Genomic DNA, 27,635 nt, shown 5'->3' on the forward strand with positions numbered 1-27,635 from the left:
TTTCATATATTTTATTCCCTTTTTGTTATTCTAGCTAGAGGTTTACCTCTTGTCACTTCAAAAAAGCCAACTCAACTTTGATGATCTTTTGTATTGTTTTTCTAGTCTCTGTTTCACTTATTTCTGTTGTGGTATGTATTATTTTCTTCCTTATGATATCTGTAGACTTTTTAAAAATTCTTTTTATAGTTCCTTCAGGCATGACGTTAGGCTATTTTGAGGTCTTTTTGGTATAGGCGTATTGTGATAAGCCTTCTTAGGACTGTATTTGTTGTCTCCCATTAATTTTGGTTTGTTGTATTTCTATTTTTGTTTGTTTTGAGCTTTTTGCAGTATGTTTTTAATGCCTTCATTTACTAATTTTCTTCTTCAGGAATATCTTATTTAATTTACACGTATTTTGGAATTTTCCAAAGTTCCTGCTGGTATTAACTTGTAATTCTATAACATGGTTGGAAAAGATACTCAATATAATTCAGTCTTTTTAAATTTGTTGAAGTTTGTTTTGTGTCCTAATATTTGATCTATCCTAGAGAATATTTGTAGAAGAGCATGCATTCTTTTGCAGTTAGATAAAATGTTTGTATATGTGTTAGGTCCAACAACATAAAGTGTTGTTTAATATTTCCATATTATTCTTTTTGTGTATGATCTGTTCATTGTTGAAATTGGAGTGTTGAATTTCCCTACCATTGTTATACTGCAGTTTGTCTCTTCAGATCCTTTAATGTTTGTTTTATATATTTAGATACACTTTGTAATTGTAATAGCCTCTTGATGAATTAATCTTTTGTCTCTTTTTACATTTTTTGGCTTAAAGTATATTTTGTCTGATATACATAGTTACTTTGCTTTCTTTTGGCTTCCATTTGTGTTGAATATCTTTTTCATTCAATCTGTGTGTCCTTAAAAGTGAAGTGGGTCTTTTGTAAGCATATAGTGGCAAATTGTTTTTAAAAATCTATTTACTCTGTCTTTTTATTAGAAATTTTAATCCATTTACATCCAAGATAATTATTGATAAGTAAAAACCTATTGCTGCTATTTTGCTGTTTTCTGACTGTCATAGGTTGTTTCCTGGTTGTCTTTGTTTTTTCCTCTTGCTGTTTTCCTTTGCAATTTTTTTTTTTTTATGGTGAGGTGCATGTATTTATCTATTTGTTTGATTCTTCTAAAGATTTGTGCTTTGTTGTTTCCATGAGGCTTATTTAGAACATTATATGCTTAAATTAATCTATTTGAAGCTGATAACCAGTGAACATCAAACTCCACACCCTCCTCCATTTTAAGTTTTCGATGCCAGAGTTTATATCATTTTGTAATGTGGATTTCTTTTTTTTTTTCTTTTTGTGACAGGGTCTCGCTATGCAGTTCAGGCTGGCCTTGAGCTCACTTTGTAGCCCAGGCTGGTCTCGAACTTGCTCCTGCCTCAGCCTCCTAAGTGCTGGGACTATAGGCGTGCACCACCATGCATAGCTGTAATGTGGATTTCTTGACAGTGTGTTTAGGTATAGTTGCTATTAATAGTGTGTCCTTTAATGCTCATATTGGAGATAAAAGTGCCTTCCATACCATCACTGCGATCTTAGAGTGTTCTAAATATGCCTGTTTTATGTTTCATGTTATTAATTAACCACTTATGAGCCTAATTATGTATTTAAATATAGGATGGCCAAAAATTGCATATTTTAATTTCTATAAGATAATAGAACAATAAATATAAAAATGACAGTTTTATCAAATTTATTTAATACTTTGTGTATGATGTATCTTAAAACATTCAATATACAACACAATGTTACAATCTGAACAGTAATATCTAGTCTCTAAATTTGTTTTGCATTATTGTCTTTCTTTGAACAACACACTTTACACTGTCATGTTGGTCTTCCCTTTTTTTCTGTGGTGATATAATTTTGATAAAATGTCTGCCCACTAAATGTAACAGTGAAGATGTCAATGATTGATGCCCTGGTTGTTGTTTTTTTTATTTTTTTAACTTAAATTTTTTTTCATTTTATTGAAGAAAGGTAAAACAATTTCATAACAAAATAGGAGAATAACAATAGTTAATACACTGCATACTGTCATCTAAAGTAGTTATCCAGAGTACAAGATATGGGCATAAAAAATTCTCCAATTGATATTAGCCTGAACCTTCCTTTTTAATGAACTAAGCGATACTAATAGTATAGGTAACTTGTGATTTTCTCCCTTTTCCCTTCCTTCTTTTTCCCTTTCCCATATTTTTTTTTTTCCGGTACCAGGAATCGAACTCACAACCTTGCGCTTGCCAGGCAGGTGCTGTGCCGCTGAGCTAAATCTTCAGCCCCTCCCTTTCCCATATTCTAGTTCTTTTTTCCTTTTAAACAATTTCTTATCATTTTACAATATCTCTTGTACATTTTAGACCTTATTTACTCTTTCAATTTATCAAACCAGGGAAGAGAATACCAGGTTTATACATGTGAGTCTGGTCTTAAGTACAGGCATGTGTTTACCTATAAAAGTCTCAAGTTCATCCTTCTTTATTGCAAAGTAGTACTCCATTGTATAAAAATAACCACATCTTTTTTAGCCATTCTTACGTTGATGGGGATTTGGGTTGTTTCCAAGATTTTGCTATTACAAATTGTACTGCTATAAATATGGCAGTGATACCATATATATTGCTGTGGTATGATGTTTTTAATACTTCTGGGATGATACACAGAGGGAGAATAGCCAGGTTGAATGGGATCTCTAATCTTAGTTTTTTGAGGAATCTCCACACTGATTTCTGTAGTGATTGCACCAGTCAGCACTACCAGCAGCAGTGGAGAAGGGTTTCCTTTTTCACCACCACCCCTCCAGTTTTTGTAATTATTTGATTTCTTGATGGTAACCATTCTTTCTGGGGAGAGATGAAATTTCAGTATTGTTTTAATTTGCATTTCTTGAATAACCAACGCTGTTGAACATTTTTTCATATATTTATTTGCCATTTGTATTTCTTCATCTGAGAAGTATGTATTCATCTCAGATGCCCATTTTTGGATTGGGTCTTTGAATTTGGGGGTCTGATTTTTTTCAATTCTTTGTATGTTCAGATAGAAGTCCTTTCTCAGAGGTTCAGTTGGCTAATTTTTTTCCCACTTTGTGAGTTGTGTATTCACTCAGTGATTTCTATGGTGTGCAAAAGCTTTTTAATAAGATGAGATCCCAGTTGTCAGTTCTTTGAAGTATTTCCCCATGCAGTTTGGTTTTTGTTCATATGAGCTTTCTGCCTATCCCTATGTCTTTGAGATTTTTACCTACTTTCTTTTTCAGTAGATGTAATGTTTCTGTTTTAATATTTTGATCTTTGATCCATTTTGACTTTAGTGCATGGTGATTAGACTTGGGTCTAGTTTTAGTTTTTGCTATGTAGAAAGCCAGTTTTTTTCAGCCGCATTTATTAACAAGGCTGTCTTTCTTCCAGTGAACATGTTTGGCCCCTTTGTCAAAGATAAGGTGACTGAGTGTGTTTGTAGTTGTTTCTGCATCTTCTAATCTGTTCTGTTAATCTTCAGATCTGTGTTTTTTTGTCAGTACCATGCTGATTTTATCACAGTAGGTTTGTAGTAGAATTTCAAATCGGGGATTGTGATACCTCCTGCCTTGCCTTTGCTGCCTAGGATTGCCATTGCTATTCTAGGTCTCTTTTGTTTCCAAATTAATTTTAGGAGTATTTTTTCTAGATTTGTGAGGTGTGATAATGGTATTTTGGTTGGGATTGTATTATACCTGTATAATAGTTTTAGGAGTATGGCCATTTTCATAATGTTGTTTCTTCCTATCCATGAGCAAGGGATATATTTTCATTTTGTGATATCTTCTTAGATCTTTTTCAGAGTACTGTAATTTTTCACTGTATAGAAATTTTACTACTTTTGTTAGATTGATTCCTAATTATTTCATATTTTTGGATGCTATTGTGAAGGGTGTGGTTTCCCTAATTTCTGTCTCAGTGAGTTTGTTGTTTGTGTACAGGAATGCTATTGGTATTTGAGCATTGACTTTATATCCAGCTATGCTACTGAATTTGTTTATTAAATGTAGAAATCTTTCAGTGGAATTTTTGGAGTCTTCTATGTAGAGTATCATGTGATCTGTGAATGATAATTTCACTGCTTCCTTTCCTATCCTTATTACTTTTATTTTCATATCTTACCTACTTGCTCTGGCTAATGTTTCCAGAACTATATTGAATAGGAGTGGTGACAATGGACATTGTTGTCTTGTTCCTGATTTTAAAGTAAAAGCTTCCACTTTTTTGTCCATTTAGTATGATGTTGGCTGTTGATTTGTCATAGATGGTTTTTATTGTGATTTTTTGGTAGCATTTTTATTATGAATGAGTGTTGGACTTTATCAAAAGCTTTTTCTGCATCTATTGAGATGATCATATGATTTTTTTCCTTTGGCTTTGTTGATATGGTGTACTACATTTATTGATTCACACATGTTAAACCATCCCTGCATTCCTGGGATGAATCTCACCTTGTCATGATGTATAATCTTCTTGATGATTTGCTGCATTCTGTTTATTAGTATTTTATTTAGGGTTGCTGCATCTATGTTTATTAGGGAGATTGACCTGTAGTTTTCTTTCTTGGTTGGGTCTTTCTCTTGTTTTGGTAACAGGATAATACTTGCCTCTAGGAATGAGTAAGGGAGAATTCCTTCCCTTTCATTCATTAAACAGTTTGAGAAGTATTGGCATTACATGCTCTCTAAATTTCTTGTAAAATTCAACTGTGAATCCATCAGGACCTGAGCTTTTCTTTGTTTGAAAGTGTTTTATTATGTGTTCAATTTCATTGATTGATACTGGGTTATTCAAGATTTTTTATATCTTATTGATTCAGCTTTGGTAATTCATATGTGTGTAGTAATCTGTACATTTCTTGTGTTTTCCATCCTATGAGAGTAAAGATTTTTGAAGTAGGTATTGATGATCTTCTGAATTTTTTTAGGATCTGTAGTGATTTCAACCTTTTCATTCTTTATTGCATGAATTTCAGTTTTTTCTTTCCTTTTCTTGATAAGGTTAGATAAGGCTAGGGGTTTATCAATTTTATTTATTCTTTCAAATAACCAACCCTTCAGTTCATTAATTCTGTGTATTGTTTTGTTAGTATCCTTTGCATTAATTTCTTTATTTCTTTATTTTTTGTTTTTTTCCGGTACTGGGAATTGAACTCACAACCTTGCGCTTGCCAGGTAGGTGCTATGCTGCTCAGCTAAATCCCCAGCCCCCATTGCATTAATTTCTGCTTGATTTTTATAATTTATTCTCTTCTTTGGGCTTTGGGCTGGATCTGCTCTTCTTTTGCTAGAAGCTTGAGGTGCAGCATAAGGTTGTTTATTTCTGTTTGTTCTGTTTTCCTGTGAGAATTCACTGCTATAAATTTCTCTCTGAGGACTGCTTTCATTGCATCCCACAGGTTCTTATTAGCTTATCTGCATTTTCATTTGCTTGTAAATATTGTTTAATTTCACCTTTAATTTTGGGTGTTATTTAATTCCAAGTGCTTATGGAGTTTTTATGATTTCTTTGGTCAATAGTTTCCAGTTGCATTGCACTGTGGTCAGATAATATGCATGGGATAACTTTAATTCCTTTGCATTTTCTTAAGCATGTTTTATGGGCTAGTGTATGGTCTATTTTAGAGACCAGCCCATGTCCAGCTGAAAACAGTGTGTATGGAATACTCAGTCCACTAAGCCCATTTATTCACAAGTTTGGTTTGGTTTTGTTCTTTCTTTGCTGATTTTTTTGTCTAGTTGATCTATCTCTTTGTGACAGTGGGGTGTTAAAGTCACCTGTTATGATTGTGTTATTGCTTATTTGATTTTTCATGTCTATTAAAATTTGTCTTGTATAGTTGGATGTTCCTATTTTTTTGTGTGTATGTTTGTGATTGTTATCTTTTCCTCTTTTGGTTTTCCCCTAATAAGTATATAGTGACCTTTATCTTTTTTGATCATTCTTGGTTTGAAGTTCACATTGGCTACAAACAGAATAGCTACCCCTGCTTTTTTTTGGTTCTTCTTGCATGGAATATTGTTTACCATCCTTCAACTTTCAGTCTAAGAATTGGAGTTAAATGTGTTTATTATATATAGCCTATTGTTGAATTTCATTTCTTGATCCACTCTGTTTCTTTTGATTGGTGAATTGAGGCCATTTACATTAATAGTTATAACTGATATGTATTGGCTTATCTTTGTCAGGTTATTTTTGTACTGTTGGCTCCCTTTTTTTCTTCTCTGTTTAGTTGGTTGTTCTGCTTGGTTGTTCCTTTATGTTGCTATTCTTGAAATTGTGGTCATTTTTATCTCTTTCTAGAATATCTTTCAGTACTCTGTGTATGGTTGGTTTGATATTCATGAATTTCTTCAGTTGTTCTTTGTCATGAAAGTATCTTACTTCTCCATTAATTTTGAAAGATAATTTTGCAGGGTACATCAATTTGGGTTGGATGTTGTTTTCTTTCATGACCTGAAATACTTCATTCCAAGTTCTTTTTCAGTTTATGGTTTGTTTTGAGAAATCTGCCATGATTCTAATGGGCTTCCCATTATAGGTGATCTGTTTCTTTTTTCTAACTGCTTTTAATATTCTGTTCTTGGGGCTGGGAATTTAGCTCAGTGGCAAAGCGCCTGCTCGGCAAGCGCAAGGTCGTGAGTTCGGTTCCCGGTACCGGAGAAAAACCAAAAAAACAAAAAAAACAAAAAAAACCAAAATATTCTGTTCTTGTGCTGAATTTCTTGGATCTTGATTATTGTATGTCTGGGTTTAGATTTATTTTGGTTACAGCTAATTGGAGTTCTGTATACCTCACTTGTTTGTATGTCAGATTCTTTTCCCATACTCGGGAAATTTTCTGCTATTACTTCTGCAAATAGTCTTTTTATATCATTTGTGTTGAGTCTTTATTTATTGTTGACCTATCAGTCTTATATTGTTTTCCTTTGTATCATTTTGCCCCTGTTGAATTGTGATTTTCTAGTTCTTTTTGTTTTTAAGATATCTTTTCTTTTTTGATCACTAGCTGTAATGCTATTTTCAAGGTCTAAAAGTCTGTCTTCAGTTTTGTTCAAGTGTTTTTGCCAGCTTTCAGTGGAATTTTTAATTTCCTGGATTTCTCTTTGAATCTGTTTTATGCATTCAAATTCTTTCCAACATTGTTCCATCCAGTTTTCAGTCATTTTTTTATGCTCCTCTATTTTTTATCTATGTCTTCTTTAGTTATGCTGAGCAATTCTTTCATTGTGGTTGTCATTTCTTTTTTTACCTGAGAGATTATTTCTGATCTGATTTTTTTCTATAGCCTGATGGAGTTGTTTCTTTACTTCTGTTGCTGTCATTTCAGAAATTTCAGGTGTGTGACTTCCAATTTCTTCTATGTTGATGTCTCCTGGACTTGTGGTTGGGCTGAAGGTCTTAGATTGCATTTTGCTCCTTTATTTTGACATTGGCTATTTCAACATAATTGTTTTATTTTGTTTTCTGTTGAAATCCCTGTGAGTTTTTGTAGCAAGCAGCTATATCGCTAATATCAAGGCCTCTTCCAGAGTAATCTGTAGTTCAGGGGTATCTCCTTTGTGTAGGAGATTCTTGGTTTGTGTCTGTCCCAAGATCCTCCCTTTCCAGTTAATTGACAATGAGATGTTGTTTTCTGTTTGGCTTGGTCAGCAGTCTTTTGGTGTAGGGCTGCGGTGAGGTTATTACCCAAGAGCTTCCCAAAATTATTATGTAAGTGAGAACAACTGATTACAACAGAATTGACATCCTAGCTACAGTAGTACAATTTGCAATAATCACAATTTACACGCTGACCAACTGTGATAACTGTTATTTTTGTAGTTTAGACCATAAGAGGAAAGTCTATAGTTAATATAATAGAACTGATGATAAATGAAGAGATTTTATGCAAAGTGTTTTCCTTTGTTAGAGTGGATTTACCCTGTATTCCTCTGGACAAGACAGTTGCTGTGTCCTGGGTGCTTCCTGCCCTGACTGCCCTACTTGTAGTGCAGGAGTATGGCCCAGGCACCAGAGTTCCTCCAGACCAAGCTCCCTGGATAGCAGAGGACTGGTGGGATGGGGCTTCTCCTTTCCCTTGCAGCTCACCTTCACTCCCATGATGGTGGGACAGCAGAGTTTCTCCCTTCCTGAGCAGCTCACTGAAGCTCCTGAGGTTCACTGAGGCTCAGCTTGGCTTCTGTGATGGTGGGGGCAGGGCAGGGGCGGATTTTCTCCCCTCCTAAGCAGCTCATTGAAGCTCTGGAGGCTCACCAAGGCTCACAGTTACTCCCGTGATGGTGACAGAGGGGTGGCAGGTGGAGTTTTCCCCTCACGAGTAGCTTACTGAAGCTCCCAAGACTCATCATGCTCAGCATGGCTCCTGCAATTGTTGGAGGGGACTGGGAGCTGGAATTTTTCCCCTCTTGAGCAGCTCACTGAAGCTCTCGAGGCTGAACAAGGCTCAGTGTTATTCCTGCCTGAAAATAGTTTTTTGGGTTTTTTTTTGTTTGTTTGTTTTCCGGTATCAGGAACTGAACTCACAACCTTGCGCCTGCCAGGCAGGCACTGTGCCACTGAGCTAAATCTCCAGCCCTGAAAATAATTTTTGTTGCAAACATTTTAATGTAATTCAGCAGTCTATCTCCCATCAGATACCTCATTTACCTTCTGAGGGTAGCAACAGTTAGTAGTTTCTTAAGTAGCCTTATAGAAATGTTCTATAATCCGCATTTATGAGGTATTTTGAATGGCTTATATATATTATCACATACATTGAGAAAAAGTAGATAATTTGATGTCCATTAAAAATAACTGTCTTTTCTTTCTGCATTTTTATTTGAAATCTTCTAGTGGGTACAGATTTGAAGTAAAATTTCTTTAGTGTCAAGTTGTCTGTTAAGACCTTAAAAACCTAGAAAATTTTAATTTTATGCTGAACATAGGTTATCTTTGGGGATGGGGTTATTATAAATGCTGCATGGGGACAGCAGTGACACAGGAGGGTGATAGTCTCGTATTTCTGTAATACCATATTGTTTGAGTTTTTTTTTAATAGCTATACACCTATTCTACTATTACTAAAATGGTGATAGAAAATGATTTAAAAATATGTAGGGATGGGCCACCCCATTTGTGACCTCTCCTGTAAATCCAGGAGGTATTGTCCTTCTTATTCCCAATAAAAATTCTTCTAACTTCCTCTTTTGACAACAAATATGTAGTGATATAAATGTTTTAAAATGTTCTCAGAACAAGCTTATGGTGTGTGTGCTCTTATTAATTTTGGTTTTAGGCTTGTGTGGATGTAAGAGCCAGTTCAGTGTTTTGGCAGCAGATGGAGTTTGCAGACATCCTCCATGGTCACCCCAAGTTGCCAGAGTGGTTGTCTACACACCCTTCTCATGGAAACCGAGCTGAGCACTTGGATAGACTTATACCACAGGTGAGCTAACATTGCATAAGAATGGGAATTACTTTACTATATCATTTACTGGTAATGCTGTTCCTTCTTTTGCATAGAATAACAGTTATAACATGTCAGCTATTTTGATTATTATAATTATGGACTATCATTTTTCCAAGGACTGGACTAAAAAGTAAAATCTTACTTGTCCATATACCTTAAAAAATAAGTTGCTTTGTACAGTTGACTTTTTATAATGGTGAAGGTTTCACCCTTTAATTTTAACTGAATCAATCAAAGTTTAAAACAGGGCATATTGTTGTTTTCAATTTATTGATCATAATTTAATCAGTCCCTAGTGATGTAAGTTTTTTGTTAAAAAAAAAGATAGCAAGTAATGAGTTGTATAGTAGTTTGGGGTCAAATGGGCATTAATTTCAGTTGTTTTCTTAGGGAAAATAGTGTGGTAAAGGCCTGTTTCCCAGCTCATGAATGGCTGACTTCTGTAGTAACCTCACCGGGTAGAAGAAGCAAGAGGACTCTAATCCCAGTCACCAGGGTTCCACTGTCCTGAGAGAAGCGCTTTTGCAAGGCCTCACCCTTGGACACTATCACATCCAAATCTGGAGGGTCACAGACGTTCAGCAGCACTTCCTTAAGGAACACTTACCCCAACCCCATTCCATTTATTTATTTATTTTTTTTTTTTTGGTTTTTCTCCGGTACCAGGAACCGAACTCATGACCTTGCACTTGCCAGGCAGGCGCTTTTGCCGCTGAGCTAAATCCCCAGCCCCCCCATTCCATTTATATTCCTAATTTGAAGAAAAAGTATTTGAGAAAGAAATACAGTAAAACTTGCCTGATTTAGTATGTAGTGATCATTGATCTTACTGAAGGCAATGTAGGTCTTGCAGAATGTGTGTCTCATCACAGGCTGACTGTACGGGTATCACTGAGTCTCAGAGCCTCCTCTGTACTGCTACCCAAGACCCAGGGGTTTTTGAGCACCCTGTCTCAGGCATGAGCTTGTCTCCAAAGCCATAGCAAACCTATCATTTCTCTTGGAAATTCCTTTGTCTTTATTTTTACTTAATGAAATTTTAAAAATAGATGATCTGTTAAAGCATGATAATGAATTTTACTAGCCAACTTTGATAGAAAGCCTTTTCTAAATTCTGAGTTGTTATTTCATCAAATTACTGAGAATCTTCAGAGAGATTAAAAAATGTGCTTTAGAAAGTTTTTGTTTTTAAAATAATAATGAGTTGATTAATGAAAATGAAGAAAAATGGTTGGAGAAACAAATGTTATTTGGGAGACAGTGGTAAAGAAAAACATGGGAGTTATTTTTTTCTAAAAATAAACTATCCCAGTTCGGAAACTGAATTTGAAAACCTCAGATAAATTTCTTGTATGTTCCCCCCAAGTGATTAAATTCAATTTGAAAGCAATAAAACTCTACTACAATATTGGGAATAATTCAGTGGTTGAAGTGAAACTGATAATTAGAGGAAGGGTATACTGTTAATTAGAATACACAGTCATAACTCAGAGATTGTAATTCCCTCCTGCCACAGGTCTAATTTCTATGATGAAAGAAAGCAATTCCTCAGGCAGTGTACGGAATTGTGTGAATCTATACGTAACTAAGGACTACATTTTAAAATTATTTTGTTTAGCATTTTTTTCTACCCAAATGAATACCATGTTATATTCTGCCTCTGTCTTTTTATGTTTCTGATGGTGTGGCTTAAATGCTGTGTTCTTTAAAGCTAGTTAGCAATACAGTACAGCACCAGAGCGCAGACAGACCTAGGCCAGAGATGATGATTTCAGAGTTACTCCAAAAATGTGATGGTTGAAGCAGTGAGAGCAGTTGAGTTCATCTAGGAACTGAGTGGAAAGCAAGTTCTAGGACAGAAAAGCTAGAGTAGGTATTTTCCACATTTAATTGGTACGGAGAAGGACGTAGAGTGTTTTGAATTAGATTCATAGGGGAAGAAGAAAGGAAGATTCTGTGGTTCTATGGTAAGAACACAAATTTTGATAATTTTGATTCTTTAATTTAACTTACTGAAGATTATAAGTCATTTTATTGGATTCTTTGAATGTCATTACAAAAATATATTATTTCTTACCATAGACTGTCCATAGTTTAAGATATTGTAAGGTTATATTTTATGCCTTCAGTATTTACTAATCACCTGCTGTGTCATGTTGTTGGTGTGGTAGCTGATGTGAACTAAATAGCCAGAAATCCACCCTTCCTAAAGCATATTCTGCAGTACAGGAAGGCAGACAATAAAAAGAGGTGGTAGGAAAAGTTTGGCTCTCTGGGGTTCCTCTTATGAGGATACTAACAACATTGGATTAGGGCCCCAGATATATGACCTCATTTAACCTTAATTAACTCCTTGTAGCCTCTACCTCCAAATGTGTTCACATTGGAGCTTTAAAATACGAATTTGGGAGAGAATAGTTTCCTTAGCAGCTAGGTGATTGTGAGTGGAGGTGGGAGGGTGCTAGAATGGTGGTTCGAACGGGCTGGAGAATATGAGCCCCAGGAAACCCTGGCTTTGCGCACAGATGGGACACAAATGGAAGGTTGTGGCATCAACAGGCTCCAGCTTGTGTTGGGAAGGATATGGTCTGCAGCTCTCGCACAGCACTGAGTCATCTACTTTTGGAATACTTTGTCATAGTATATTTATTGTTCAAAAAGCAAAATAGTTCCTTTTCTATTTTGTTTTTTGAATCAAGATAATGCCCCAAATTGGAGAAAATAAACCCTCGCTATTTTTTTTCATGTGAATCCCAACATAAAACATTCGTAAATGCCTAGTGAAATATAATGCTGTGATCCACTAGCATTTAAAAGTGATAAATGTGTTTTAGTAATAATATTATTTGTAGTTAATAAGCTGATATAATTTTATTTACTTGAAATAATTAGTTAAATTTAGGAAACATATCGCCCATATTTTGGTTACCATAACAACTTAGATGAAAAATTGAAGAACAGATGTTTTATTAACCTGTTGATATTTAATAGCACGACAGTTGTAAAAGTATAGTTACACTGTTCAGACTAAATTTATGTATAAGCTTGTATTATAATTTGCCTTTGAAAGAGATGCCTAACTTAACTCTTTGAAAACCAGGAATTTTTATAAAATGGAATAGGTGTAAATAAGGGAAATTTACTTGAAAGATTAATTTTTAAACTACAAGTATTTGGATTAAATATTTTATTCTTTATGCCCCATCTTGTTCTCTCTTGGCATCTTCTTTTTAGGGGTGAAGAGGATGGAGAATGGTAGAACACACAAGAAAGACATTTAATTTGGAATTGTTGGTTGTTTATGTTATTATAATCAAAATTTTAAGGGTATTTATATTTAAGTGTTTTTATAGCTTTCAATGCCAGCTGTATTTATGAATTGTTTTTTAAATCTTGATGCTCAAATTTCTTGCAATCAATTTTTAGGTATCAGAATCACTCAGTGGCAAGCTGTAAATGCATTCATTTTATTTTATTTTATTTTTTATCTTTCGTTTTTTTTTTTTTTTCTGGTACCGGCAATCAAACTCACGACCTTGCTCTTGCCAGGCAGGCGCTGTGCCACTGAGCTAAACCCCCAGCCCAATGCGTTCATTTTAATCTCATCTTATTTTAATCCTTTAAACTTTCAGGAAGTTCTGGGTTTAAGCTCACATATAAAACATCCTTATGCATTTATAATTGGTCAGAGTAAAGGAATATATCATTAATATTATATATCTCATGAGCAGAAAAACATGAGTGTCTGACATTAAAGTGAAATGTCATTGTTGGCCAGTGTATACAAACATACCCTGTTCACCTTGCAGAATTTCATTTTGTCTGACATGGAGAGTGTTGAAGAAAAGGCAAATATCGTAGCAGCTCTTGTAATTGAGTTGGCCTCTGCATCATATAAGCCTGGAAGCCTCACAGTAACGCTGTCTGATACCCTAAAGCATGGTGATGTGTATCTGCTTGAGGGTGAAATGAATGGGCTGTTAGAAAAAATTGCTTTGGGGAGGAGTAGTGACATTTTTAGGGAAACATACAAAATGAGGGTGGCTTTTTCCCTTGAAATATCTTGTTTTCCCACTTAGGAAGTTTTTAATCCAATCATAAAGCCTATCTTGCATTAATTTTTTCCTTTTTAAGTTAAGCTTAATTGTTATCATTGATAGTTTATGAATAAATAATTGCTGTTTTGCTTGGTGAGTAGTAGCTAGAAAAATCCTAGTGTATAATAGTGAGTTGTTTCATAAGTATTAGTTGCTTCTGGGGATAAATATAGCCCATACTTTTTAAAAGTAAAATACATATGTTTATTATTTACAACTTCTTAAAAACGTGTATGTAAATATGGGGTACAACAAGATCATTTGATATTTGCATAGATTGTGGAATTGTCAGATCAAACTAACATATCCATCACCTCACATACATTTTTTTTTTTTTTTTGGTTACAACATTGAAAATCTCTACTCTTCGTAATTTTCAAGTATATGACTTTTCATTATTAGTTACTGTGGCCACAGTGCTGTGCTATAGATCTTCAGAACTTCTTTATACAATGTTGCAGAAAGTTTGTCCCTTTGACTAGTATTTCCCATCCCCACTCCTCCATCCTGCCCCTGCAGCTGTCATTCTTTCAACTTCTATGATTCTAGTGTTTTAGATCTAACATGTGAGGTTACTGTAGATGGCTAACTTAGATAGAAATATTATAGGCAGTCAGACAGAGCTAGCTCCTTGAAGGAGTCAGTATAGAAGTTTAGAACACATCACAACTGTGGGTTGAGGTGCATCTGAAGATTAAAGTTACAATGGGCAGATTTACATACTTCCCTACAGAATAAACCAGAAGCTTGAGATACTATCACCATCCTTTTGAGATTTCCCATTTAAATAAACCATTGTCTCATTAGGGTTGGGCTATGCTCTAGTCCACTAAGAGTACTAAGACTAAAGATAAGACTAAGACTATAGATTATCAAACAAGGTTATGCTCTTGCTACTTTTAGATCAGTATTAGCCAAGTGGCTATACTTATATGTTGTTGGTTGGTTATAGTTTTGACCCATGTTGTGCCCTCCTCATGATTTTGCTGTATAAAACTTTCTCAGATAAATGGGCTTGTTGACAACCCATTTGGGATGCCTTCTGTCTCTGAGGAACTATTCTTATCTCCATCCTATTCACCAATAAATTTGCCTGCTCTTAACCTCCATTGTTCCTTAGAATTCATTCTTTGACTTTGGGGAACTCAAACTCATAGTATCTGACATCTTGAAAGGTGGGCCTTACATATTTTTCCTCTATACCAAGACCATACAGTATTTCTCTTTCTGTGCCAGCTTGTTCCACGTAATATAATACTCTCTGGATCCATCTGTATTGTTACAAATGGCAGGATTTCATCATTCTTTTATGTTAGTTGGCTATGAAATATTTTTATGTGAAAACCTTGCCTAGTTATTTTATAACTCCTGAGGACAATTGACCTATGATAAGATGACCTTATTTTAAAATTTTTGTGTACTTTATAATTTTCAATTTATACTTTAGATCACTTCAATAACAGGTCAGACTCTGATTTCCATTGTAGTTTATTAAAATAAATGAAATGAGTTTAAAGGATAAACTGTTTGAAAGGTAAGATTATGACTCATACAAATACAAAATGAATAAGTCTGAGATTTTATTTAACTCATTAGTGAGGGAAACTGATGTGCTACAACTAGTACAAAGGAGAATTCAAGAATTCAAGTGTGAACCAAGAAATTATAAATGAAATTAAGTTAAACAGGAAGACAGTGACAGTGATGTACTGAGTTCCTGTCCCCTGAAATTGAAGAATGAATTGTATAGGACAATGGAGGTTAAGGGTAGGAAAGGTTTACTGAGAGATAGCTAGCTCCTGAGAGACAGGACGGGTCCTGAGTGGGCTGCGACTGAGGCCCTTTGTCAGGGGTAATTTATACAGCAAAATCACAGCATGGGCTCAAGTGGGTCAAACTATAATCAACCAATAAGACGACAAGTATAGCTGCTTAGCTAATACTGTATTGAACAGGGTATATGGCTGACATTATTAACCTTGGCTTATCTATGATTTCTAAAACAGGACCATTTTGGGAAGAGATAGTCCAGGTGTTCTGGTCACCCACGTGCACGTCTGATGCATATCTGGATTTAATGAAATGAGTGGAACTAGCTACAGTACTGTGTAGTCTCAAGTTCTGTTTATCCTTTAGGGAAGTATACAAGTAGGGCTACTGAGACTTTATTGTGAGGCCTGGCCTTCAGATGCACCTGCAGCCATAATTCTGATGTCTTATTTTTCACGGACTTGCCCAGACCCTCTCTGCCTGTACATTAATTTCCTATCTACCTTAGCAGCTATAGTAGTCATAAATTTTATAAGTTCATTAACATATCTGTGTCAGTAGGCAGAACTAGTACTCCAGTATTTCTGAAAGCTTGCAAAGTCTTATTAGATCCCAGGAAATGATTCCTTTTGTTGGACTGAGTTCCTGGTATGTTCTCTGTGGTAGTCTTCCTCTGTCAGTACATTTCTAAACCTCAGGAAAGCTGAGCTCTCTTTTTTAAACCATTTAGTAGTCCTTTTTACTTTTATTTTATCAATAGGTATATTGGCAATAAGGAATATAAATGGATGCAAAACTGCTCCATTCCTAGGGCAGTAATCAGTTGCATTCTATCAGACAATAGTTTATTTCCATGACAGGTATCATTTTTATTTATTATTAACTTTTTACAGTTCACAAAGTTGTAAAATCATTCAAAGACCATGAAAGGTAGAGATAACCCTGAATGGTATACTTTATAGGGCACCTAATGATCTTTTCACTCATTTCAAAGATTTACATGACTCTTTCTTTTTATTTTCTATTGTCATTCATTTTCATTTCAAGGAAAGATACCAAATCAAATCATCCTTTGAGACTAGTATATAAATATAAATTTTATTTTATTTTTGAGTAGCCATATAGGCACTATCCTTGGCATATTTCTATTCTCATTAATTGTTATTAAATGTACTGGTAAGTTAGTCTTTAGATTGTAGTTACTGTGCTAAACTATTTAGGCCTTTTGAAAAATGTGTGGTTGCTTTCAGGAATTAAGGGAGAGATTTTGAAGTAGAGGTGATAGTGTAAATGAAAGTAATGGTTTTTCCCCTTAGTGAACACAAAGCTGAGTAACCTATCTGGAACAATAGAACAAACAGAAGAGACAACTCTGAAGGGCCATTAACAGTTATTTAAACTTGCAAATACAGCAGAGAAGCCATTAGTGGACAATGTATAGAGCAGAACTGATGCTCCAGAGCATAGTCTCATTGGTGTGGAAGATTGAAGAACATAGCACAACCAAGTGAAAACACCAAAAGCCCCCAAATATCTAAGAAATGAAATTCTGTTGCGAGGCACCAGGAAATCCAAGCTGTGTGTAGCAGTAGAATAGAAATCCATTTGTTCCTTTACTCATGTCTTTACTTCTTTGTGGTGCTTTATCACATTTATTGGTTTAGGTAGCATTTCTCAATTCCCAGAATATTATGCATGAAAATCTCAGAAGTGACAAAGCTCAGATAGTTAAAGTTATGAAGTGTTTAATCCTCCCTGGCAAAAGTAGACTCTTACAAGTTGTATAGGAAGAAGAGTTTTAAATTAAATACTCCACAGTAGAATGACATCGGACCCCAGAAAAGTATAAGTTTAAAGGTGAGGAAAACAAAAACCAGTGGAACTAGTACACTTTAATGTATCTAGTTATATCAAATTTTCTTTCTTGTGAGATGAAATATCTTTCCCAGTTAAAATGCAGAGCAGCATGTCAGTGAAGTACTTGCTGCATCAGCCCTCTTTCTAGGGATTATATCAACTATGTAGTTTAGTAGCGGGATCCAGGCCTAAGATCACTGGTCTCCTACTCAGAGGTGCGATAACAGAATAAAACACAGACAAAATGTGTATTTTATTTACAAGGCGCACTGCGATGGTCAAAGCCCAATGACAGGCTAAGACCACGCGGCATGGTATCTTTGACTTTTATTAGGTGTACAGCTTGATTTGGGGATGTGCTGGTGGGCTGCAGGAAGTGGTGGGGGTGAACTGCTGATGCAGTCAAGCCTCAAGAACTGAGGAACAGTGCATTTTTGGGTCATCACACAGGAACAGATCATGGTTAACTGGTAACCTGAGTGTCTGCTAACTGGATTACTGAGCTAGACAGAATTTGCATGTATCAAAATCCTTAGCTGCTGTGTTATCTTGCTTTGAGATGCCAGAACTTGACAGACTTTTGCTGGCCTCAGCTCTGGCTGTTGGCTTAAAGATTAACCTGTCGCTAAACCAGCCATGGCTCTCACCACAAGCTATGTAGGCCTACAACAGACTCTGAACTTATTTTTATGCCAATTTATTAATATTAATTATTGCCTGCTTGTACCACGCCAAGCTGGTCCTCAGTAGTTTAGTTTGTGTATTATAGTATTATAGCATTATAATATTCTTACAAATTATATTATGCTGCCATAAAACTACAGACCAAGTAAGGAACTCAAGAATGCAGTTTGGGCTGGAGTATAGCTCAGTGGCACAAGCTCCTGCCTAGCAAGCGCAAGGTCCTGAGTTCGATTCCCGGTACCAAAAAAAAAAAAAAAAAAAAAAGAAGAATTCAGTTAAATAAACTGAAAAGTAAGATGTAACTGACAAAAAATGAAATACTGACAGGCGTGATTGTGCTGCCTGTACTCCTAGTGCTCTGGGAGGATGAGGCAGGAAGATCACAAGTTCAAGCCCAACCTGGGCAACTTAGGAAGATGCTGTCTAAAATAAATAAATGGGCTATGAATATATCTTGGTGCAAGGGTCCTGGTTAATCCCTCATACCACACACATACATACAAGGAAACTAAATATTTTAAAAAGGAGTATATTTTCAAATGTATACAATTGATTCTTTTAAAATATTGGTCATACAACTTGAAAAAAATGATAAGTATATTTTTATAGCCAAGTTGTCAGAACATAGTGTTATTGCAATTTTAGGTTTACTAGAGGCAAAGAAACCAAGTGGCACTCAGAGAAATGGAAGGAACCCAGACTTATTATGCTGGTGGGCCCAGAGGAGTTCAGCACTCCAAAGTCTGAGCCGCAAGCCTGGGATGTGATAGCCTTATATAAGGAAGGGCTGTGGCGGGAAAAGGCAAGCAAGATAAGTTACAGAAGCAGAGCAAAGGCAGCTACTCAGAGGCGACAAGTTTACAGCTCTGCACATCTAGGTGACCTCAGCTGGCCTGGGAGTGAGAGGATTCAGTGAAGCTGTTTGCTTATCAGACCAGGGTGCATTTGGTATGGGAAAAGAAGAGGGGTGTCAGCAAGGGATGTCAGAGTTGAGAAGTTTTGTTTTCCTTAACAGTAGACAGTAAAATTAATACAAATTAAAAGATGATAGTCACATAAAAATTAAAATGTACATATATGAGAGAAATTGACCTGTAAAAATTTTTTTAAAGGTTAATAAATCTTATAATGATGTAGTTATATTTTGTGGGTTGTTGCCAAGACTATACTTAAATAAATTTTTATCAATTGAAATGTCTATAATTAATTTGTAATAGAAAAGAAATAGAACTGTTATAAGTGCTTCAGATAGAGAAAAAACAATTAATAAAGTAACAAGCAAAATAACAATAGTTGATTCTTCAGTAAATTTAGTTAAAATGGTAACATTGGATTGGTTAAACAAATATTAAAATGTAAATAAGATCATAGGTAAAGTAACATAAAATGAAGGAATAAAATAACATAAAACCAAAATATTTGGGAGAATGTTACTTTTAGTTAGATGATGTTAGTAAAGTCAAGATCAGCAGTAATTAAAAGTGTCTCTGTGTGTGTGTGTGTGTAAATTGCCAGAGAGGATGGAGCTAGAAGTAGAAACTGCAGTAACTAGAATGAACATCCTCAGATTAATTTTGGAAACAGATTAAGTACAAATAAGTCAAATAAAAACAACCTGAATTAACACATATAGTCATAACAATCAGCAAAGAAAAGAGCAAATACCCTGAAAAGGGGTTTATTTGCAGAATTTTTTCATAAGTTCAAATAATAATTATTTGGGGACTAATTAATTCTAGGTACAAAATATAAAAAGGGACATTATTAAGTATTGATTCATTTTCTGCTATATTATGAGCATAAATGATTTACTTTTGACATATTGATAAAAAATACCTTTAAACACATAGAGGCTAGGAGTGTGTCTCAGTGGCAGATTACTTGCCTAGCATTCACAAAGCCCTGGATTTGATCCCCAGCACCACACACACACAAAAAAAGAATTGGTGGACTTGGGTTATTTACTAGCAAATATTACAGTACTGTATTATTTACTATGAGCAAGTAAATCATTCTCCAGTTCATGGGTGACAGGAAGAGAAGCCATTCAGCACAGACAACTCTCGAGTCGACTTTGGTGGTTCTTTTCCTTCTGTTTCCTGTCCCTGAGAGCCTCTTTTGACTTCCTCCACAGTGTTCAGTGCGATGGGAGTCTGTGCTCTCCTCCTTCACAACTGCCTCTGCCCAGTACAAGCCACCTTTATTTTATTTTATTTTATTTTATTTTATTTTATTTCATTGTCTTTTTGAGGCAGGGTTTCACTGTGCAGTTCAGGCAGGCCTTGAGCTCACTTTGTAGCCAAGGCTGGCCTCAAACTCGCAGCAATCCTCCTGCCTCAACCTCCCAAGTGCTGGGATTACAGGTGTGCACCACTGTATCCAGCCTAAGCTGCCTTTGTACTAGTTACTACAGTCTGTTTTAGTCTCCCTACTTGATTTCCCACCTCAACTCATAACAGCCTGTTTGTAGTACATAGCCAGAATGATCTTTTCAGTGTAATTTCCTTGCTTAAAACCTTCCAGTGGTTTATCAACTAATTTTGAGTAAAAATCCCACTCCATGTTCAGTCTTTAAGTCACATAATTTGGACACTGTTTGCCCCTCTAATTTTATCAACCTGTTGCTTTCTGCGAGCTTCCTTGATTCCAGCTGTTTCATATCAAACTTATTCCTCCTCACAGTTTCTTGCTCATTTCTGTGCCTGAAATATCCTTTCCTCTGTTCTTCACACCTCCCTGGAGAGCTTGCTCTGGTCCCTCTGTCAAGTAGGCTGTCCTCCATGCACTCATTTTTGACACTTTAATACAGTATAGTGACCACCTCTGTGGGCTTAACTAAAATGAGCTTATTAGCTCACTTATTATCTGTCTTCTATCTTAGAACTTAAGGCCCTTGCTCCATTGCTGCATCCCTAGTGCCTGTGATGGTGTTTGAAATGCCTGAGAAACATTTAAGTGACTCCATGAAGTGTAGTTAGAGAGAAAAATTAGCAATATAATAGTGGGCTAAAAATAAAAAAGTTAGCAGTAGAATTGAATAGCTTTTCCACTCCTTTGTAGAACATTAGCATGTAGGAAATTATAGTTAGTAATGAAAAAAAGATGCTCATAGGGTGTGCTATTGTAAAAATGGCAGTGACTTAGCAGTCTTGGCTTTTGGTTTTCTTCATATGTAAAATTAAGATAGTATCTCCAAGCTGCTTGTGTTATGTACTTGTACATCTGTGTGGGTAAGATCCTGATATCCTCTTTCTTGCCTTGCTCCTTTATAAAAGATTGTAATGGTAAAGCATTCTACACTAGGCTCAATATTTTAAGTGTTTCACACCATAACATCAGTTTAGATGACATATGTAAATACCTGGCACGATGTAAGACACAAAATGATCAGTGAACAGTAAGTCCTTTTACTTCTAGTTGAAATCTTTAGGCTGGGGGCTGGGAATTTAGCTCAGTGGCAAAAGCGCCTGCCTGGCAAGCGCAAGGTCGTGAGTTCGGTTCCCGGTACCGGAGAAAAGCCAAAAAACCAAAAAAAAAAAAAAAAAAATAAAGAAATCTTTAGGCTGGTCAGTTCCAAATGTATTTCAGGCCTTTCTGGGGATTCTCAGAAGTATGTAAGTATCTTCCTGATTATAATTACACTATAAACCCTTAAGTGTTTTCCTTATGACATTTATCATAATGTCTTATTCATAGCTAATGTTCTATAAATGTTTAAAAATTCAACATGGATTTATTGTATATTACATGCAATAGTTAAACATGGAAAACAAAGCAAAGGATGTACAAAGATATAGTCTATCTGTAGTTTGGGAAATTAATAAGAGATTTGAATTTAAAAAAGTAAAATGATGTTGGCACCCTGACATGTAATAAAATAAATATAGAATGGAAAACAAAACAAAAAACCTAGAAAAATATTTTACTAAGGTACTAGATAAAAATCTTACACTACAAAATAGGTGAAGGTATAATAGAAATATATATGGTTTATAATAGGATTTTACTAGGTAGTGGGAAGAAAGAAATAGTTTATACATAAAAAAGTAATGATAGGAAACCTTCATGAAGAATATATAATTTTTAAGCAATTAAATGAACATAGGTTAGATATCTCCAAAGTACATTTATTAAATAAAAGTTTTATTCAGGAAGCATCAGATGATACAAAAGCATTAGCATAAAAAGCTTATAAGGCAAAAAAATATTAAAAACAAGCAGGTTCTAATCCTAGCTTTTTACTTCCAAGTCACCTTTTTTTCTTCATAATAAACTTATTTTCAGAGCAATTTTAGGTTCAGAGCAAAATTGAGAGGAAGGTACTGAGATTTCTTACCTGACCAGAATTACAGCCTCCCATGTGGTCAAAATCCTGCACTAAGTGCTACATTTATTATAACTGATCAACCATATTAACCCATCATTATTTCTCAAAGTCTGTAGTCATACTAGGACTTCCTCTTGGTAATAGGCCTTCTGTGGGTTTTGACTACTGTATAATGGTGCGTTTCTACCTTTTCAGTACCATACTGAATATGTCATGCCTGTTTACCCCCCATGCCAAACCTGGCAGCCGCTGATCTTTTACTGTATCCATCACTTTACCTTTTCCAGAATGTCATACAGCATTGAAGGCGAACCTTTTATAGCTTGCATTGATAGAAACAGCCACTGCGGCACGTGTGCCATAGGTTCACCACCACTGTCCTATAGCCTACTCAGATTGGCTTTTCTCAGGAACACACACTGATGGTTCCTCTGTGTCCTTTTGGGACTTGGCTGAGCATTTCTTCATTGAGCTGAATAATTCTCAGTTGTCTGGATGTACCACAGTGTATTTATCTATGCCTGTACTGGAAGATATCCTGGGTGCTTCCACATTTTGGCAAGCAAAGCTGTTAGAAGAGTATTCCAAGCTAGCTTTTTGTTTTCTGCCAGTCATTTAGCTTCTCTAGGGATCAATTTTCTCATCTATAAAATTTAGCTGATAATTTCTAAGGATTCTTAGACTTGAAGTTATTAGATTATCTGGCTAAAAATGATAAAACTTCATTATCCTGGTTGTGAATAAACTCCGATTTGCCTGAGTTGTGGACAACTTTATAAGTTGAAAAAGGATTTCTGGTAGAAGCAGTCTGGTCCATATTATAAAAATGTAATCTGTTCTTAGTTTTTTTTTTTTTTTATCAGATCCTTCTGTTTTGGGGATATACTTAAAGTAAAACAAAATGGAGTTTAAAAACTAAGGTTTTTTTTTTTTAAAAAGATTCTCATAGTAAAGTAATTCATAAAAGCCAAGTAAAACTGTGGGAACAACTGAAATGTCCCATAGTATAGAAATATGAAATGTATGAGGACAGAAATTAGAGCTGTTTGTTCTCACTGATGTGTACCTAGCACCTTACTCCAGTGTGGTATTCTACAGTAAGTGAGAGGATCTAAGAAAGAGCTTTTACCAAATACACAAAAGTGATGGAGGATGGCATTCTGTTCTCTTTGCTGTTTTGTGTGTTTCATTGCTAAACTCAGCTGTGCCAGATGTTGCCTGTTGAACACTAGTTTCCCCTTTTACCAGTGCCAGTGTGAGGCTTACACATGTGGTACAGCAGCCATGACAGGGAAACTTCACACTTGAAAAAGAAAATCAACATGGTCTCGAAGGAATTAACGTTGCAGTGAGTGTATGTCCCAGTTTTTGCCAAGAAAGTCTTGGCTTTTGCCTGATGTCTCGGTGTGAATCTCAATATCATCCCCTCTCCCCTCAGAGGTGTCCCTGTTTGAACAGTGTAAGTCACCCTTTAGCTCAGGATCTTTTAATTCACTGCAGTGCTGTAGTAAGGAAACATTTTCTTTTATTTCAATTCAATTTACCTGGACATTTATTTAACCTGAATCTATTGTGTTGTGAGATACAAAGGAAAATAACACAAAATCCCTGCTACCTGAAAAGTTCACATTAAATACTGTTTTTTCCTCTTTAGTTTGATAAAGTATAGTCTTACCAGTCAGAAGGGCTCCTAGCCCAGACTCCTGCCCATCCATTTGTAGAACTCCTTTCTGACTATCTCTGGCTGCATGCCTCCATCTCCCATGGCAGTGTTCCCATCTAAGAAGCCGTGCCTCACCACACTGCACTCTGGGTGGCTGAGATAATGCAGTTTCTTGCCCAATTATATTTGAGCCTGCTTCCAGGGTCCACATAGACCTCTTCCCTTAGGTCCTCATAGAGTTGTTCATCCAGAGATGGGAGAAGATCGCAGGCAGCAGCTTGGAGGCAGGAGCTAGAATAGGCTCTCCTCGGCCTTACACGTTCTGAAATTGTAGAATTTTAATTTTGCACCTGGTTTGTCAAGTAATTTTGGATGGCTATTCCTCAAAGCAGGAGAATAGAATGTATTTTATACAGTAGTTTATGACCTTGAGTTGAAGCTTGTAGATTTAGACACGTAGTATCTGGGCCTCAATTTGCATTTTTGCCATAGACTCCTAAGTAATAGAAGCAGACCTACTCAGAGTACAATGTATGCCCACACTGTGACCTGTAAATTCCCAGTCTGCTCCTGCCTCCTGTGCTGCTCATTGTACTGGCCTCTACACTGGGGCACCTAGGTACACACCCACCTCCCTTGCATTCTTTCTCCTTCTCACAGTGCTCTTCCCCAAGGTTGCTAGAGGGTCTCTCCTGTCACGGTCTGTCTGCCTTTTTTGCCCTAAAATATTTACCATTGGAGCCTGGTGTGCCCAGGCTAAGATTTGATATCTCCCCCGAAGTCTTACTGTCTCTTTCCTGCCTTATTTAATCCCTTAAGATACATCACCATCAAAAAATCAGAAGTATGAATTCTTTCCTCCCACTTACCTGTTTTTAAAACTCCCTAAATACTGACTTTTTTCTTTAAAAATAGCCTATTCAGCAAGTGGTACTGGGGAAATTAGATAACTGCAGAAGATTGAAACTGGACCCATATCTCTCACCATGTACTAAATTAAAATGAATCAAAAATCTAAACGTTAAAACAAAAACATTGAACCTACTGGAAGATAAAGTAGGTAGAACACTTGAAGTCATAGGTGTAAGAAACGATTTCCTAAACAGAACCCAACTGTACAGTATTTCTTGTACAGCAGAATGAACAAATGGGATTACATCAAATTAAGCTTTCTGTTCAGCATAAGTCTCAATTATTAGACTGAAGAGACAACCTACAAAATGAGAAGTTTTGCCAGCTATTCCTCAGATAGAGGACTCATACCTAGAATATATAAAGAACTCAAATAAATTAGATCACCTAAAGTAAAATAGCCAGTCAAGAAATGGGCAAATGAAATAAACAGAGAAAGAAGAGAGAAATTTGTACTTCTTTTTCGTAGAAAAGAAGTACAAATGACCAGTATATACAGTAAAACCTTGGCTTTGGGAGCTTAATTTATTCTGGAAACATACTTGCAGTCGAAAGGACTTGTACGTCAGAGCAAATTTCCCCATAAGAAATAATGGAAACTCAAATGATTCACCCCACAACTCAAAAAAATTCTTATAAAAATGATTACAGTAAGATACTATAATATAAGATAATAAAATACAAAATATAAAGAAAAATAAATAAACCTGCACTTCGAAAACCTTCATGGTTGATAGGAGGGAGATGAGAGAGGAAGGTTATTATGTAGGACAGTTGTCACTGTCACTAGCAGAATCACTGGTCTCTGTTGGCTCAGTGCAATCTTTTCCTTTCCACGCAGCTTTAACAAAAATCCTATCCAATGGCACTTGATTTTTCCTGATTTTGAGGATTTGGGGAATTGTGACATTGCATTCTTATTAAATAGATTCATTGCTTGTACTGCTACAGCCTTATTTGGGTCATGTTTTCTACAAAATTTTATACTGTTTCCTACATTTTACACATGTCCCTAACCTCATTTGAGGTGAAGGATTCCTCCAGCTTGTTCTCCTCCTCTGCAGAAGAGATCTCCTCCATAACCTCTTGCTGTTGGGAAGATGTCACCTACAATCCCGCAGAGAGAGGGAGGAAGGGAGAGAGGGGAAGAGGGAGAGAAAGAAGGACCATTGGCTCATTTGTGATCATGTGATGTTAGATGTTATGTACTAGTATCACAAGACATTGCTTATTGATCTTGTTAAAATTTACTTGAAATGCTTGCTTGTCTTACAAAAAAAGTTAGTTGCAGTCCACAGTTTTATTATATATGAAAAAATATTTAACATCTCTGGCCATTCCAGAAATGCAAATTAAAACAATACTAAGATTCTGTTGTACACCAGAAAAGCAAATCATCAAGAAATCAAAAAGTAACAAATGCTAGTGAGGCTGGAATGAAAAAGGAACCCTCCTATGTGATTGGTGGGAGTGTAAACTAGTATAACCATTATGAAATCAGTATAGAGATTTGTCAAAGAACTAAAATTTGAAATTCAATATGACCCAGCTGTCTGGCTTCTTGGTATCTTCCCCAAAGAGCTTAAGACATCGTGCTTTTAAGTACTGGTATGCCTTGATACATGCGTACCAGTGTTTATAGCAGCACAATTCATAATGGCTAAATTCTGGAAGCAGAATGTATACCCATCAACAGACAACTGGGTAAAGAAAGTGTGGTATCTATACATAATAAAATACTACTGAGCTGTAGAGAAGGACAAATTCAAGACTTTTGTAGGAAAATGGATGCACCCAGACAATATAATGTTGAGTGAAATCAACCAGACACACAAGCTTAAATACAGTATGGTATCTCTCATTTGAGTGAAGCAAAGTACAAAGAGAAAAATAAAGGATGGTAGGAGTCAAGGGGATGGGTGTCTTACAGGTCGGAAGGAGTCCAAGGGAACATGGGTGAGAGGAGAGGAGGAGGGAAGGGGAAATGAATAAAATAAAGACATGCCATGTACAGAAACCACACAGCCTCAATGAATGTGAACATTGTATTTCATAAACTTGAGCTAAGATTAATTATATCAACAAGAATGAAAAGAAAAAAAATTAGAGGAAGGAAGGAGAAGAGAGAAAGGGAATGGGATTTTAAAAAGCAACAGGTTGTATTAGGTATGTGTACCCACGCCTCAAAATGATTTTAAACTGTATGTATTGCAAACTTGTACTAATAAAGTTTTAAAATTTAGTTTTAGTATTTTAAAGTAACCAATTCCGAAGAGTTAACTAGTTCTTTAAGGCACATTACTTAAAGCAGCAGTCACTCACCCTGTCCTCACTTTTGGTGGTAACTATTGTCAGCTCTGTTGCACGATATTGTTGGTTTTCCCACTATGTCTCAGCATTCTTACATTGATGTTTCCTAAGTTTGCAGCTTTAGGTTTTTTCTTACTTTCCACTCAAGATGACCAGACTTAAGCACCTTCTTAAACACTGTCATGCCCTGCTCATGCACATATACTTGTCCAGCTGTGCCCTTCTCTAAATAATCAGACTGCGATTTGTGGTCAGATCGAGGTCTGGTGTTTTGAACTGAACACAGTTTACGGCTGAATCACATAGTGTACTGTGATTATTTTTCCTTTCCCTTCTGCGTTTCATTTTTCTTGTTTCCTAAGTTAGTAGCATCAGTTCCACCCAAGCTGTTCAGTTGTGGGTATCATTTCTCAGTGTGTTCAGATGTGTGTTCGACCGTCTTGACACAACCTTATAGTCTTCAGGTCTTTGCTTATATGAGTGGTCGTTCTAGA

At 35.9% G+C, this 27,635-nt stretch overlaps 1 protein-coding gene across 8 annotated transcripts in view; it reads left to right on the forward strand.

Annotated features, from left to right (window-relative positions):
• Oma1 (OMA1 zinc metallopeptidase) overlaps nt 1–27,635 on the forward strand; it is an 87,389-nt gene that overhangs the window by 59,032 nt on the left and 722 nt on the right. For 6 of the 8 annotated variants that reach the window (XM_005398493.2, XM_005398494.1, XM_005398492.2 and 3 more), the window contains exon 8: nt 9,348–9,497. In XM_005398493.2, the coding sequence (XP_005398550.1) occupies nt 9,348–9,497 (150 nt within the window). Of the gene's footprint in view, nt 1–9,347; nt 9,498–27,635 lie in introns of those variants that run through there. The other 2 variants (XR_001236706.1, XR_263188.2) reach the window with 2 other exon arrangements.

This window comes from Chinchilla lanigera, unplaced genomic scaffold (genome assembly GCF_000276665.1).
Source record: "Chinchilla lanigera isolate Chin_1 unplaced genomic scaffold, ChiLan1.0 scaffold00063, whole genome shotgun sequence".
NCBI classification, from domain to species: domain Eukaryota; kingdom Metazoa; phylum Chordata; class Mammalia; order Rodentia; family Chinchillidae; genus Chinchilla; species Chinchilla lanigera.